This window comes from Aquarana catesbeiana, linkage group LG03 (genome assembly GCF_042186555.1).
Source record: "Aquarana catesbeiana isolate 2022-GZ linkage group LG03, ASM4218655v1, whole genome shotgun sequence".
In the NCBI taxonomy this organism is placed as follows: domain Eukaryota; kingdom Metazoa; phylum Chordata; class Amphibia; order Anura; family Ranidae; genus Aquarana; species Aquarana catesbeiana.
Genome location: NC_133326.1, coordinates 301,445,406 through 301,463,250, shown reverse-complemented (window position 1 = coordinate 301,463,250; position 17,845 = coordinate 301,445,406). Strand labels below are relative to the sequence as shown.

General features: G+C 40.0%; 1 protein-coding gene across 1 annotated transcript in view; it reads left to right on the top strand.

The window, feature by feature from the left end:
• PPM1H (protein phosphatase, Mg2+/Mn2+ dependent 1H) overlaps positions 1-17,845 on the top strand; it is a 283,507-nt gene that overhangs the window by 253,267 nt on the left and 12,395 nt on the right. The window contains exon 8 of the mRNA XM_073620253.1: positions 5,406-5,513. Within this exon, the coding sequence (XP_073476354.1) occupies positions 5,406-5,513 (108 nt within the window). The remainder of the gene's footprint in view (positions 1-5,405; positions 5,514-17,845) is intronic.

Genomic DNA, 17,845 nt, shown 5'->3' with positions numbered 1-17,845 from the left:
GAGCCTATCATCTACTAGGACCCCCCAGGTCCTTTTCCATCCTAGATTCCCCCAGAGGTTCTCCCCCCAGTGTATAGATTGCATTCATATTTTTGCCACCCAAATGCATTATTTTACATTTTTCTACATTGAACCTCATTTGCCATGTAGTTGCCCACCCCATTAATTTGTTCACAAGGGATGTTTACATTACTTGTGAGAGCAATAAAAGTAAAAAAAAAAAAAATGTTTTTAAACACAATTTATAAGTATAAAAATAAATAAAATAAATTTAAAAAAAAATTTTTTAAGCGCCCCCGTCCCCGCGAGCTCGCGCAGCGAAGAAAACGCATACGGAAGTCGCGTCCGCATATGTAAACAGTGTTCAAATCACACGTGTGAGATATCGCCGCAATCGTCAGAGCGAGAGCAATAATTCTAGCCTTAGACCTCCTCTGTAACTCAAACCTGGTAACCGTAAAAAAAATTTAAAGCGTCGCCTATGGAAATTCATGGTATCTATTTACTCGGCGTAACACCATCTTTCACATTATACAAAAAAATTGGGGTAACTTTACTATTTGGATTTTTTAAAATTCATGAAAGTGTGCCTTTTCCAAAAATTTGGGTTTAAAACACCGCTGCACAAATACCATGTGATATAAAATATTGCAACAATCGCCATTTTATTCTTAGATTCTCTGCTAAAAAAAATATATATAATGTTTGGGAACTCTAAGTAATTTTCTAGCAAAAAAATACGGATTTTAACTTGTAAACACCAAATTTCAAAAATAGGCTTAGCCATGAAAGGGTTAAACCTCAACTGGAGCGCGATCCCAATGCTTCTGTCAAGTCTCTGTGGCAACAAACACTCCCCCTCTGGCCCAGCCACATCAGAAGTTCAGCCGGGAGAGCAAAGGCATTGCCACAGAGTGAGAAAGAGAATTGTGCTGTGCCCGCTGTGACAGTGTGGCGCCTGCAGGGAGGAAATGCCCACCTGGTAATATAGTGTGTCCACATACAGGTCAGAGAAAGGGGTTGGACTGCCTGGCACCACACACAGGTAGAGATGGGTGGCAGGAGCTGCATGCAAGTTGGAGAATATTTATTCAGTTTTTCTACACAATGTGATGGAGACACTGATTGCATTTGAATGTGAAAATATTATTCAGCACTATTATTTTTTCATTTACGGGTAAGCAAACTAGCCCCCTAGGCTATGACAGGCGTCCCTGAAGTCACCAGACTTACAACCTATTATTTTTAACAACTAAGCAGAATGCATAATACAAGTCATATTTATTTGACTTTCTTTTCCATACTTGACACTAATTTCCCCAAGATATTTTAAATTTTCCAAAGCGCTCGTACTTTCATTATCACAGCCTGCATTGAGATTGTACAGTGCGCAGTAAGTATAGTTTTGGATATATTTAATTAAATATGTAACAGTGTCCAAAGGATTACATTAAATTTATTTTTGTCAAAGGTAACATTATTTGCCATCTAAATTTCTGATTTATTTGAGAAGGAAAGGGGAAAGCTTGTCATTTCCTTTAAATAACTGAGATTATGCGTAAAAATGATTTGGTAATGGACCACATAACCATAAAGTGAAATATATTTTATAACAGAGTTACTTACATGTAGTTTACGGTGAAATCTAGAGTATCTCAGAGAGGAAATGTCATGATTGTCTTTCTGTGTTTTTAATTTAATTAAATATAGAGATATTGAAGACAAAAGGGGACACTCAGTGGCTCTGCTTCTGTCAACAACTGCTGAGATATACACTCACCAGCCACTTTATTAGGTACACCTGTTCAATAGCTTGGTAACACAAATTGCTAATCAGCCAATCCTATGGCAGCAACTCAATGCATTTAGACATCTAGTGAAGATGACTTGCTGAAGTTGAAACCGAGCATGGAACACGTGGCATGGTTGTTGGTGCCAGATGGGCTTGTCTGAGTATTTCAAAAACTGCTGATCTACTGGGATTTTCACGCACAACCATCTCAGAGGGTTTACAGAGAATGGCCCGAAAAAGAGAAAATATCCAGTAAGCGGCAGTTGTGTGGACGAAAATGTCTTGTTGATGTCAGAGGAGAATGAGCAGATGATATGGAGATGATAGAAAGGCAACAGTAACTCAAATAAGCACTCATTAAAACCAAGGTATGCAGAATACCATCTCTGAATGCACAACACATTGAACCTTGAAGCAGATGGGCTACAGCAGCAGAAGACCACACCGGGTGCCACTCCTGTCAGCTAAGAACGGGAAACTGAGGCAACAAGTCGCACAGGATCACCAAAATCAGACAATAGAAGATTGGAATAATGTTGCCTGGTCTGATGAGTCTCGATTTCAGCTGTGACATTCAGATGGTAGCGTCAGAATTTGGCATAAACAACATAAAAGCATAGATCCATCCTGCCTTCTATCAACAGTTCAGGCTAGCGGTGGTGGTGTAATGGTGTGGGGGATATTTTCTTGGTACATTTTGGGCCCCTTAGTACCAATTGAGCATCGTTTAAACACCACAGCCTACCTAAGTATTGTTGCTGGCCATGTACATCCCTTTATGACTACAATGTACCCATCTTCTGATGGATACTTCCAGCAGGATAATGCACCATGTCACAAAGATCAAATCATCTCACCACTGGTTTCTTGAACATGACAATGAGTTCACTGTACTCCCAATGGCCTCTACAGTCACCAGATCTTAATCCAGTAGAGCAGTGGTCATCAACCCTGTCCTCAGGACCCACTAACAGGCCAGGTTTTATGTATTACCTTGGGGAGATGTAGACTAGAATACTGCAATCACTGAGCAGCAAATGATATCACCTGTCATGTATTTGTTATCTTGCAAACCTGGCCTGTTGGTGGGCCTTGAGGACAGTGTTGATGACCACTGCAATAAAGCACCTTTGGAATGTGGTGTAACATGAGATTGGCATCATGGATGGGCAGCTGACAAATCTGCAGCAACTCCGTGATGCTGTCATGTTAATATGGACCAAAATCTGAGGAATGTTTCCAACACCTTGTTGAATCTATGGCACAAATAATTAAGGCAGTTCTGAAGGCAAAAGGGGGTCCAACCTGGTACTAGCAAAGTGTATCGAATAAAATGGTCGGTGAGTGTAAAGTATCACCCACATAGGGCACATTGTTAAACTGGTCATTCACTGGTTGTACGCCAGTAGACTTTTGAAAAAAACATTCAATGAGAACATCAGTACATGGCTTGACAGATGTCACTGTCAAGTACTTTGTGTTTTGCGAGGAAATTTTTCTTGCCTGCTCATTGGTGCTTTTTCATCACTGCAGTCAAAAACAAATGTTGATTTGACCTCACTAACCTTTTATGCTCCATTCACACCTGGGCGATTTGAATTGCGGGAGAAATCGGTGCGATTCTGCCTGCAATTCAGAATCGCAGCAAAACGCAGGTCATGTTTGCAATGCCATTATTTCTCAATGGCACCCCAAACACGGTGCCATTTTGCTGCGATTGCCGCGGGACACATGTCGCCCAAAAGAAGTTCCAGGACTTCTTTTAGGCGACATGCACCCCCCGTGATTTTGCCACCATTTGTCACGTGACAACCGTGGGAAAATTGCACTGTGTTTGGGATGCCATTGAGAAATAAGGGCATTGCAAAAGCATCCTGCATTTTGCTGCGATTCTGCCGGCAAGTCAAATCGCCCAGGTGATAATGGAGCCTTATGTCTTGTACACACGACCGGACTTTTCAACCGGACTGGTCTGACAGAACAAATCCGTCAGACAATCCGACCATGTGTGGGCTAAATCGGACCTTCGGCTGACTTTTTCATTTGAAAATCAAACGGACTTTAGATTTGGAACATGTTTCAAATCTTTCCGACTGACTCGAGTTCGGTCGAAAAATCAGTTCGTCTGTATGCCAGTCCGACGGACGAAAAAGGACACAAGGGCAGCTATTGGCTATGAACTTCCTTATTCTAGTCCCTTCGTTTGTCATCACGTTCAAACCAACGGACTTTCGAACGGACTTTAGTCCGTTCGTGTGTGGGCAAGTCCGGTCGTCCGAAAGTCCGTCGGAAAGACCGTCGGACCTTTGATGCCGAAAAGTCTGCTCGTGTGTTCTTAAAACAACAGTTTTTAAACAAAATTCTACTAGTGTATGGCCAAATTAGCAGTGAACTGTCTGACTCAGACTTGCATTGTGAGAAAAAGCAGTAAGCACAACCATTGTGTAGAGCGGAAAAGCAAGAAGCACAGAGCTTGCACATGTAATGATCAAGGATACATTACAAATTATACAAAGAATCTTTTTTTTAAGATATTACAGACTCGTTCACACCACTACAGTCTCTGGTGCATTGTCTTAACACATGTGCGTAATGTGTGTTGCATTAGGGTAGCCCCAATACTCCAGAGTAAGCTAAAAACATGTCTGAACCATTTTCGCAATGCAGCATAGCTTTGCAATGTAGGTTCGTTGTGAAGGTGCTTTTAAAATTAAAAAAGAGAAAAATGGCTTTTAAAAAAAAAAAAAAAAATAGTATTCACCTAAATGGCTGCAGCAACAATCCCAGGTGCTGCTCTCCTCTGTCGCCTCTAAGACCAAGAACTGAGCGATCAAATACAGCTGATTGCTCAGCCTTCGGCCCTCATCCTGCAGAGGGTTGATGAAAGTCACTCACCGTTCTCTACTTTGCCCCTCCAGCACTCACTGGAGCTCTGGGCTGTGAAGAGGGCGGGAGCCTTACTGAGAGGCTGAGCCAGCTGCCGGTCCATGATCTTTCCTGATCCCGCACCGGCTGAGTGACCTGTCAGCTGGAAATGGGTCACAGGGGTGCAGAACTAAGTGCACTCCTGTGATCCATAGGGGAAGTAAAAAAAAGCTTTGACTATACTTCTCCTTTAATGGCACTGCAGTGTACAACTTGTGTTACCTCAATTCAATAATGTTAATTTTTCTCAAATCATTATGATTATTTGTTGTGCTGATCAACTTTACATAATTATTACATTTTTAAACCCAAATCATAAATAAGCTCAGTAGATTATTACATTTACATCCACAAGTTCATTGATTTGCTTGCTACGTTTTCAGTCAGCTACATACCTAGTTTAAATCAGATTTATAGAAATCAACAAAAATAAATATGTAAATAAAACATTCACTAAAAATCATTATCGTTTTATTTAAAGAGGGACTTGTAATGTTCTTGTAGAATAGGATGTTGGCTGTATGCTGAAGAGTATTAGTCCACAATATATCAGCTCTGTCATTAAAATGTGTTTATTAAATTCTTGTAGCTGTAAAATTACTAAAACCTCCCAAAAATGAAAAAAAAGATCATATATACTAATTGTTTCACTCAATCTTAATGTGTTGGGAATTTTCTTTGTTTTCAGGCTCGGGTAATGGCTACAATTGGAGTAACTAGGGGACTTGGTGATCATGATTTGAAAGTTCACGATTCAAATATTTACATTAAACCTTTTCTCTCTTCTGTGCCAGAGGTAAGTGCTGCAGATATCCTGGTGTCTGTGTTTTTATAGATACAGCTTGTAAGAAGAAAAAAAGAATGTTCTTTAGCATCTATTCATAATATGAATGAATGTATCCCAGCCTGCCCTCTCTTCTGTTGTAGGATTCTCCACTCTACTTACCACTGTAGTACAGTGCTAGTTAATATTATTCTTTACTTTACTCTAGTGCATTGTATCAGCCAGTGGTACACTTTATCTGCAGATCCTGAACAATATTCAACGCACTCATAAGTAGCTATCTTTATTTATATATATATATATATATATATATTTATACAGTGCCTTGAAAAAGTATTCCCCTTGAAATTTTCTACATTTTGTCATGTTACAACCAAAAACGTTAATGTATTTTATTGGGATTTTATGTGATAGACCAATACAAAGTGGCACATAATTGTGAAGTGGAAGGAAAATTATGAATTGTTTTCAATTTTTTTTACAAATACGTGAAAAGTGTGGCGTGAATTTGTATTCAGCCCCCCTGAGTCAATAGTTTGTAGAACAACCTTTCACTAAAATTACAGCCACAAGTCTTTTTGGGATGGAAAGCATCTGTGAAAAGCACTTTTCAAGGTTTGGCCACAGATTTTCAATTGGATTTAGGTCTTGACTTTGAATGAGTAATTCTAACACATGACTATGTTTTGATCTAAACTATTCCATTGTTTTTCTGGCTGTATGTTTAGGGTCGTTGTCCTGCTGGAAGGCGAACCTATGCCCCAGTCTCAAGTCTTTTGCAGACTCTAACATGTTTTCTTCTAAGATTGCCCTGTATTTGGCTCCACCCATCTTCCCATCAACTCTGACCAGCTTCCCTGTCCCTGCTGAAGAAAAGCATCCCCACAACATGATGCTGCCACCACCATCTTTTACGGTGGGGATGGTGTGTTCAGGGTGATGTGCCGTGTTAGTTTTCCGCCACACATAGCGTTTTGCTTTTAGGCCAAATGTTTAATTTTCTCACCTGACCAGAGGACCTTCTTCCACATGTTTGCTGTGTCCCCCAAATGGCTTCTCGCAAACTGCAAACGGGACTTCTTATGGCTTTCTTTCAACAATGACTTTCTTCTTGCCACTCTTCCGTAAAGGCCAGATTTGTGGAGTGCACGACTAATAGTTTTCCTGTAGACAGATTCTCCCACCTGAGCTGTAGATCTCTGCAGCTCCTCCAGAGTTACCATGAGATTAATGGTCTCCTTGCCTGGCCTGTCAGTTTACGTGGATGGCCATGTCTTGGTGGGTTTGCAGTTGTGCCAAACTCTTTCCATTTTTGAATGTTGCATTGAACAGTGCTCTGTATTTTTTTTTATAACCTAACCCTGCTTTAAACTTCTCTATAACTTTATCCCAGACCTGTCTGGTGTGTTCCTTGGCCTTCATGATGCTGTTGTTCACTAAGGTTCTCTAAAAAACCTCTAAGGGCTTCACAGAACAGCTGTATTTATACTGAGAATAAATTACACACAAGTGGGACTCTCTTTACCAATTAGGTGACTTCTGAAGCCAATTGTTTCCACTAGATTTTAGTTAAGGGTATCTGAGTAAAGGGGGCTGAATACAAACGTACGCCACGCTTTTCAGATATTTATTTGTGAAAAAATGTTAAAAACCATTTATCCTTCCACTTCACAATTATGTGCCACTTTGTTATGGTCCATTACATAAAATCCCAATAAAATACATTCTCGTTTTTGGTTGTAACATGACAAAATGTGGAAAATTTTAAGAGGTATGAATACTTTTCAAGAGACTGTATATATTTTGCATGCATCATCACTGCTGAGTTTTTTCCTTTGTGATGACTTGATTTAAATTATCAAACTAATTTGAATATTTGAATATACAACAAGTCCCTTGCTATGAGCTCAGTCCATTGACATTATTGTTTTCTGGACCCCCTTATTGTGCTCGTTTCCAGGCTACCCCACTAAACATCTCTATTATGCCATGTGGCTGTAAACAGCGCTGTGTCCCTCCACACCCCAGAATGCCACTTTGTCTATTGATTTCAGCACTGTACATCATTAATAAACATGCCACACACTTTCTACTGAAACATTTTTTTCCCGTGAGTTAAAAAAAATCAGCAACTTTGCTTTTTATTTAAAAAAGGGTTACCTGTAATGAGCTTTTTTGCTTTGCAAAATGTTCCGCTGTCTTTGGTAAGAAACTCTAGGGAGATAATCCCTTTGTGATTAAGAAATAACATTTTATGTTGGTTAATGTTATAGCTACAGTCTTAACTATTAATGTGTGTAGCCTACAGCAGCTTCAGTCCAAATCAGTAATGCATTGTGGATAATACTATTTAAATGGTTTAAAGTGAATTTGTAATGTCCACCAAATTGTATAAGCTAACATTATATTGTAAGGCAACAAGTACTTCCATTTCTCTTTAGATCAGTTCCTTCATACCTGGGGAGGGTTCTGGAGCCTAGGCTCAGACTTTATATATAGGGCCTCATCTTCTCTCCAAGTTGAGATGAATCCAGCCCCTATTAGCTATAAGCTCCACCCCTGCAGTTCACCTGTCAAATACTAGAACATTTGTGTTCAATAGAGTGTCTGACATTTGATAATTAAAAGACAGGGCTTCAAGTAAACATAACAGTACCAAAAATACAAATTTATTGATTCCTGCAGAAAAAAAAAAAAAAAAATAGTGTTGAGTAACAGAACAATCTACCTAAACCAGTAAAACAGTACAAGATACATATAGTACACATTGCCAAAGCCTGGCACACACCGGCTGAATATTGGCCAGTTCAACAGAAACTGGCCAACATTCAGCCCGTGTGTACAGCAACCTGTCCCAACAGAAGACGGCAGAACGGTCATGCTGGAATAACAGCTGCCGATCAGCGCTCTCAGCTAATGGCTTCGAGCGCTGACCAGTGTGTTCTGGCAGGAGGGCGGTCCCCTGTCGGAACACAATAGCTCAGCAGGGAGATTGCTGTACTAACATTGCATATTTAGTACAGCGAGCTCCTCAGTTTTTTTTTTTTCCGTTCAGCCCTCTGGGTTGAATGAAGAAAAAAAACTGCCTGTGTGTACCAGGCGTAAGACTTTGTAACCAATTTATTTACAATTACATTCTGATATACCAGCAGCTAATGTTTGCTGCTGGTAAATATTTGCAGTGGGGCCCTGTTGTAAACCATAGCATGAATTTCAAAGTCTGCATTAGAACAGCTTTTTAAAGGAAACCATGCCTGGGATAACTGGCTACTGCTATTTGTAACTTTTTTTCTGGCAGTGCTAGTTGTCTGGCTGCCATGATGACTCACTTGTTTTAATTCTTTCAGTAACTGACCTGGGACAGGTATTCCGATAAGTGACTAAAAGTAATAGCCATAAAACTAGCATATCATAAAGGAGGTCGGCAATGGCAGCCCCATTGTTTATCTTTAAAAAAAATTGGTGTGCTTTAAAACTGTATTCCACAAGTACAGATTGTTCCATAATGATGTAGAAGATCCCAAACCGAGGTCAAAATCAACATGGTTGTGTTATAACAGTGAACCCTAACTCCTGCAGAAAATTAATTTGCTCCTTGATTAGATGAGGACAACTGTGATGTCATTTGGGGGAGTCTGTTTTTACACAAAAATTGTGTGACAATATTTTTGCCCTATAAAAATAAATAAATAAAGTGATGCGCTCGTATTATCTATTTTGTGTAATACTGCCTCTCGTGCCTATCTTATACTTCTAAAGTAAGTGAAACATTGTATAAAAACTTTTTGTTAAATAGTAACTTTTTGTTAAATAATAAACCGTGACAACTAAATTAAATAGACACATATAAAGAGATATATTCAGGAGATATTGTGTTCCGAACCTATTTGTGAAATTCCCTTATTACACACTTCCAAAACCTTCTACCAGTGAATACTAATACAAATTCCTGATATATAAAGAATATATGTGATCAAAGTAAAATCCACCTCAAATTATAATGATTAGTCCACCAATTTATATTGAAATGATACCTCCTCTTCTGTTAAACCCAGGCTTAATGAGTCTGTATCAGCGGTGGAGCGGCTTGTCTCTAATCAGCCGCCGGCATAGATGAGTTGTTTCTCAGCTTCTACTGGTCTTCCCCCATATAGAAGATAAAATTGTGAAGAAACACCATTGTGCAGATATCAACCATGTTTTAAATAACATAAAAAAACACTTGTTACCACTCACATGCTCCCTTAGACATAGATCGCATTTTTCAGGATAATGGTCAGTCACATTCAGCTCCGTGCTGCTCCGTGCTGCTGCTAATACACTCACATGCAGATCGCACTCTAACCAGAGCGTCACAGGCTAATTCTCCCCACGCGTATCATCACTGACACGTGACTTTTTCAAGGGTCTTTTAGTAATTTAGTAATTTTACAATTGATTTTTGCCCTATAATTGACAATAATTCAGGCTTCAGAGGGCACCAGGCTGCATTTGAGGACATGTAGCTAAAAAGCCTTTGTGTACAGGAGATCTGGTTTGGGAGCTGCACATGACTAATTGACCAGGACTAGAATATTTAATCCTGTTGATGGAGCTTCACTGGGAATTAACCAGCCTTATCTGCCACCTTCTAGTGATTTTAGGAAATTGCTAAATGTTTGTCAAACACTAGAAGAACAGAAATAATCTCGGAGAAAATGACATGAGTTTCTCATTATTTACATGTAAGATGTAGGAAGTTAAAGTTCTCAGAGTATGCTTTAGGATGTTTTTGTTTGAAGTCAATGCTGGTTGATCCCACCTGGAAAAATAGTGAAGGCGGCATTCACTGCACAGATGGAACACAGAGTGCAGCATGAGATTTGAGAAGACAAAAGGTATTGAAAGGCAAGAGATCCTAAAAGGGAAAATAAATGGAAGGGGTTCTGTTTGCAATCAAATCAAATTTCTTTAGTTCCTGTGTCTGTTTTGTAGTTCGCATATCATTTATAACCTAAAATTTGGTCTTATTGTACTTGCCTTCCTTAACCACTTCAGCCCCGGAAGAATTGGCTGCTGAATGACCAGGCCATTTTTTTCAATTCGGCACTGTGTTGCTTTAACTGACAATTGCGCAGTTGTGCGACACTGCACCCAAACAAAATTGACGTCCCTTTTTTTCCACAAATAGAGCTTTCTTTTGGTGGTATTCGATCGCCTCTGCGGTTTTTATTTTTTGCGCTATAAACAAAAAAAAGCGACAATTTTGAAAAGCAGTATTTTGTACTTTTTGCTATAATAAATATCCCCATTTTTTTAAAAAAAAAAAGCTTAATTTTTTCTCAGTTTAGGCCAATATGTATTCTACATATTTTTGGTTAAAAAAAATTGCAATAAGCATATATTGATTGGTTTGCGCAAAAGTTATAGCGTCTACTAGATAGGGGATAGATTTATAGCATTTTTATTTTATTTTTTTTTACTAGTAATGGCGGCAATCTGCGATTTTTATCGGCACTGTGACATTATGGCAGACACGTCAGACACTTTTGACACGTTTTTGGCATTTATATAGCGATCGGTGCTATAAAAATGCACTGATTACTGTAAAAATGTCACTAGTAGGGAAGGGGTTAACACTAGGGGGCGATCAAAGGGTTAACTGTGTTCCCTGATTGTGTTTCTAACTGTAGGGGGAGGGGACTGACCTAGAGGAAGTGACCGTGGTTCCTAGCTAATAGGAAGTCACGATCTGTCACGCCTCTCTGGACAGAACAGGGATTTGTGTTTACACACACTCGTCCCTGTTCTGCTGCTCGTGCCCGCGATTGCTCGTGGCCGGCTGTCATCGCGACTGTCGGCCACGAGCATTGGCACCCCCGCTGTGCAGCGGGCGCGTGCCTGCTATCCCGATCGCCAATGTATAGCTACGATGGCTCACGGGATCATGCCCACCTGCCGCAGTAAAATGACAGTGGCTGGTTGGCAAGCGGTTAAGCCTCCAACAAATTATATGAACTTTCTTCCACTTGGTTAATATAAAAGGGTGCTATGAATTGGCGGCAGTGTCAAAAAAGTGGCACCAACATCCCTGAAAATATGAATAGACAAGGGGAGGTTTTTGGTGGGATTTTTAGGGGTGCCAAACAAAGATTAAATTACAGTACTCCAAAGTATAAAAATAGAATATAGTTTGTTACATAGAAAACAATTTTAAAAATGTTGGCTGTACAAAAGATACGCAGATATAGTTACACATCTAAACAGCAGATGGAAAAAATGGTCACTCTACAGTAATAAGGAGTGACTTATCCTGACATGTTTTGCCTGTTACGGCTTCCTCACGGGATACTTTTTTCACAGTTAGATGTGATACTGCATAAAGCAAAATACAATAAGAAACAGTACAAACTTAATGGTACAATACAGTACAATAGAATACATATGCTGTTGATCACCCCACCAGATATCCATCGATAGAGGGGATTCTGTCATTTTGCAACCACTGGGAAGATAGCACATTGCATGGCAATCCCTACCCCGAAAATAAGCCCTAGTGTGTTTTTGGCTGACAAAATTAATATATAAGACCCGGGCTTATTTTGGGGGAAACGCGGTATTAGCAAATGCAAGAGACTAATGCACAACAATGTGTTATTGAAAAATCAGGATAATAATGCAATAATCTGTGTTTGGGCCAGAAACTGAGAATGAAAACACATTTTGGACATCAGGAAAATGTGGGCAAAATTGCTACTTTTCCCTGTTGACAAGGATAAGTCAACCCTACATTTTCCTGCTGGTGGGAATCATGTTAAAAAATGGCTGTCATGCATGAGTATAGAATAAATATTTTTTAGGTTTGATCAACTGATCAGCTCACTTTGCAGAAAAAAAAACTTTAATTGTAAAGTACATAACACAGGACTTGTTTACAGTAGACCATTGGTGATACGTAGCTACCTTCAGGTGTGTGAACACTAAAAATTCCCAAGAGTAAGCGTTTTTTCCTAGTGTCCTTAGGTGATGGATTTTGCTCCTTTTGGAGAATTTTTATTTTTCTAACCATTCAATTTTTTCTGTAAAGCTCCTCATCAAGCTCTGACTGCGGTTCAAGATCTGACTGCATGAGGGTTCTGAGCTTGATTGTAACCTCTTTCAAGACAGTTTCTTTTACCAAGTCTCATTGCAGACCTCGTCAATCCAACATACAATGTGGAACAAGCAAATAAAATCCATGTATCGTCCAATGCTTCTTTCCAGCCAATGTTCACCTTGACATGGTGGATCTCTAATCCTGCTCTAGAATTGTCTCTCCTTTACATGCCCTGGAGAGGGTGACATCAGTTGCCATTCCTAAAGGCTGGGGCAGACCTTACAACTCCCTGACTGTCCAGGAGACCTGGTCCCCACAAATCAAACCTTTCCAGCTACATCCTGAAACTGTGATCCAGATTGTTTCTATAATGTTGGACCTCTGCAAGGTCACCCAGTCAGGGTACAACTGGATAATCAGCTGACGGACTTTCTAAGTTGCCAGTGCCTAGACCCAGGAGGATGGTCTCTGCACCCAGAGATCTTTCAAAATTTCTGTCAAATGTGGGGACAACCAGATGTTGACATCCTGGCTTCCAGGTTCCACGACATGTTGAATAAAATTTGTATCCTAAATCAGGGATCCTCTATCCTTTGCATGGATGCTCTGATGATACTTTAGGCTATATTCAAGTTGAATTATCCCTTCCCTCTGATGAAGATCCTCTCTAGATTGCTGCACAAGATACAAGAGGAAAGTGCCAGTGATTCTCATTGCACAAAATTGGACTTGAAGAACATGAGATGCACACAGGTTTCTGGCATATTCAGAACCTTGGCCTCTTTAAAATAGACCAGACCTACTGGTGTAAGGCCCCCTAGTCCATCCTGCTTTTCGGCCGCTGGCTTTAATGGCATGGCCATTGAAACTGAAGTCCTAAGAGATAGGGGTATTTCTGATCCTTATTCCCAACGCCTGTTAGATTCCTGTTAAGAGATTTTTCTTGTTTTGCCCAAGGAAATAATGGGTTTGAGACCAAAACCTTCTATCCTACCTATCCTTCCCTTTGTCCTGCCCCAAAACATGACAAGGAAATCATCCTAAGTTATCTGAATGTGATCAGGGCTGTCTGGGTCTATTCGCAAGACTCTCCCTCTTTGTCCTCCTGCCTGTTGACTTTTGCAGAGGGCATTCTGCTACTTGATCAGGCATACACCCTTAGGGATAGACTTCCTTCTTTTCCTATCAGAGCCCAACATACCATGGCTATTAGTGTCTTTTGGTCATTTTAGCATCAGGCAAATAATTCACAGTTTTGTAAAGCTGCTACCTGGTCCACTGTTCACATGTATTTGACATTTTATCAGGAGGATTTTCAGGTTGTGACTGATTCCAAGTTCAGCCACATATTATTTCAAGCTGCCATCTGAGTGTTTCTTTACTCTTATTTTCTTTTGGTCTTGCCGGCATTACTTTTTGCTATGTTCTTACCCACCCTTCAGTTTGTTGATTGGGTATATCTGATGATCTAGGAATACAGGTCCTGTACTGTATGATTAAATTAATAGCGATTTGATTTACCTTTGAAATTATTATCCAGTGCAGAACACAGGCCACTCCCCTCTGTATTTTGATAACTTCTTAAAGCGGACCTTCAGTAATTTGTTCATCTTTCCATCTATTAAATCTCTGCCCTTGTTGTTTTAACGTTGGATAGTACAACATTTGTTTTATGCCAGTAAATAGCTTAAACAGCCCACTTCCTGTTTCTTGTCTTGTAATTAGCCTAGGCTAACGACATCATGCACAGCTCTCTCTCTCACTCTCGTGAAAGTTTGCCAGCAAGAGAGGGGGGGGCAGAAGAGTGGAGGAGGGATGAGTCATAGGAGAGCCAAGGAGAGATGCAGAGCTGGAGGGGGCCTGGATGAGTGCAGAGATAGGAGGAGAAGCCGTCCCTGCCTGGAGAAGAAAGTGATTATTGCTAGCGGCTATACCTGTAAAATCCATCCGGTTGGTTGTACCCAAGTTGATCGATCAATCAAGTTGGTACATTGAGCCTACCCATACACGGTTCGAATCTCGCCCAGTTCCTGCTGAACCAGCCGAGATTTGGACCGTCTATGGATGGCATAATTCTGTGACTTTTTTGTCTCTCCAGTTTTAAAGTTAAAAACAGAAAAATGTTAAAATAAGGGTAGAAAGCTGTACAGCATGCAGGGGGTTATACACATTACATTGCTACTTACTGGGATTCTGCTTTAAATATACATTTATCTGGTTATTACTATGAGCCTTTCTATATAATGCTGTGCAAGTGTTACTGTAGTTGGGAAAAGCCCTGGTGCTTTTCCTTATCCGTGAAGTTATGTCATTAATGCGAAAGCAAATACCAGAATTCCAAGAAATCTGCTTTTCAGGCAAGGCTTCGAGAAGTGAAAATGCTGTTGCTAGAAAAATCAGCGGTTATTTTATAAACATTTTCCTTTTACAGAGAGGGAAGAATGCAGAGAGGCGTATTAAAACATCCCAGCCGTGCGGCCATGCCAAATAAAGTGCATGTTTAGACGAGTTTGTGGACCACAGATGTATTGCTGAATTGAAAGGATTAACCAGCATGTCTGACCGGGCGTACTATTTCCAAATTGTAATACTGAATATAATTTTCTCTTGGCTGCCTTCACTAAAGCCGTCATGCTTTTTTTTAAATTACCACCGTTCCTTAGATTAATTAAAGTGCTTTGCAAGCAGTGTCTGATGCTTGTAAGGTTTAGAAGGGAATTCAAGAAGTGAGCAGTGACAGTTGGAATGCCGACCCAGAGAAAAGGAAGTAGATGTTCAACAAAAGATTCATTTAGAAACTTGGAATGTTCTGCAGTATAGGCCAGAGATTGTCTCTGGATTGTGTAAAGACCACCAGTCAAAACTTTAAACCAATATATGAAAGCGTAACATGTTTTATACAGGCTTTTTGCCTGCTTCTTGTTCTGTTTTAAAGTAAACAAGAAGTATATGCAATGTGCTGCAATACAACTGTAATATTAAATTAAGGGCAAACATATAGAAAAATATATTCAGTACTGCGAAATGCACAAAAAAATTTCAGAGTACTTAAAAAAAAAAAAAAAAAAAAGGGAGATTTTAGGAAATGCTACATCACATGATTAGCTTTTACAGTGCATAAATGAGTACACTCCTTTTGAAAAGTAAAATTTTAATCAATATCTCCCATGAACATGGGAATGATTTGAGTTTTATAGAACATTTGTTTAGCTCATTACATGAAAGTAAGGGTTAATACAACTTGGATTACAAAATCTTTAGTTTTACTAAACAAACTCTACTACATCTAGTATTTTGTATGACCTCCATGATTTATTTGTAAGGACAGCACCAAGTCTTCTAGGCATGGAATGAACAAGTTGGCGACATGATATTGCAACATCTATCTTTTTCCATTCTTCAAGAACAACTTCTTTTAGAGCCTGGATGCTGGATGAAGAGTGATGCTCAACTTCTCTTCAGAATTCTGCATAGGTGTTTGATTGGGTTCAGATCAGGAGTCATACAGTACTTGACCACTGAATCACTTTCTTCCTGTTCTTCTTTAGAAATATAACAGTGGCCTTAAATTTCATGTTGGAAAAGTGCATGACGACCAAGGGCACAGAGTGATGGTAGCATCTTCTCTTTTAATATAGAGCAGTACATCTGTGAATTCATGATACCATCAATGAAATGCAGCTCTTCGACACCAGCAGCACTCATGCAGCCCCACCGAATAAGCCACCACCATGTTTCACTGTAAGCACCATGCATTTTTTTTGTACTGCTCACCTTGGGGATGCCATACAGTTTTGAAGCCATCAGTTCCAAAAACATTTATCTTGGTCTCTCCAGAGTACAGAGTCACAGTAGTGGTCTTCTTTTTCAGCATGGGCCCTGGCAAATTCTAGGCAGGGTTTTTTGTACATGGGCTTTAGGAGAGGCTTCCTTCATGGACAACACCCATGAATGCCATTCCTCTGCAATTTATGCCGTATTGTGTCATGCCCCAGTTTGACTTTCTACTTCATGGTGATTTTCTTCAACCCTTCTCATCAGAATCGCTCCTGTCGGGGTGTCAACTTCTGTGGACGGCGTGGGCATCTGTGAGATGGTTGCAGTTCCATATATGTTCAATTTTTGTATCACGTTTGCTACAGTATTCTGACTGATACGTAAAGTTTTGCTGATCTTCTTGTAGCCTTCACCTTTCTTGTGTAAAGAAATTATTTTCTTTCTCAGGCCATGTGGTGTCATTGCTGATAGCATGAAATGGGAAGGGGTTTTCTTTGTTAAGTTACCCCCTTTTATAATCAACTGTCTGCTGGACACCTGTTTAAAGTGGAGTTCCAACCATAAATGGACTCTCACTGATCGATTCCTCCCCCCCCTCCCCGGTGCCACATTTGGCACCTTTCAGGGGGGAGGGGGGAGCCGATACCTGTCAAATGCAGGTACCTGCTCCCACTTCCTTGGAAAGATCACCACACATTGTGTCCTGCCCCCCCCCCCCCCGCTGCCTTTTGGGAGACTCATAGGTCCCAGAAGACAGCAGGGACCATTTAGAAAGCGCACCTCACACATGCGCAGTAGGAAACAGGCTGTGAAGTCGTAAGGCTTCACTTCCTGTTTCCCTTAGTAACGATGTAGGTGTCTGCACCTGGAGCCAAGGGACAGATCGGCTTTGGGTGCCGAAATCGCGGGCTCCCAGGACAGGTAAGTGTCCTTATATTAAAAGTCAGCAGTTACAGTATTTGTACTTTTTACCCAGGCGGAACTCCGCTATAATGAATAATTAGACTGGTAGTTGAATTCTTGTTAATTAGGATTTCGTTGTCTAAAATTTACCTTTGCTCCTAAGACTTTCATTGGGGTGTATTCATCTTTGCAACATGGTCTTGAATTAATTTGTTAGTAAAAATACTTTTTTGTGTGTGCAAATTAGCAAATCTTCATTGCAATCAATGGCCTGCATTGTTGGGAGTATTTTGTAGTATAGTATCCCATAGAAAATCTTGATTCTGAAAGGAAAGTAAAGGTTTTCTGACTAATCTGTTGGGGTGTACTCATTTATGCTGAGCACTGTATCTCTTCTGTGTCCTTATGGCTTATGTACACAATATGCACATAAAAATTGTCCATCAGTTTTCTTCATAGCCACTTAACCCCTTTGTGTAATGCTGGAGATTGAACATGTCATAACCAAGTCCTTAAACTGCTCCAAAACCTCATCAGTTATAAAAGGCTATTTTTACTCTTCCAGAACTTTATCTAGGTGTTTATTAGA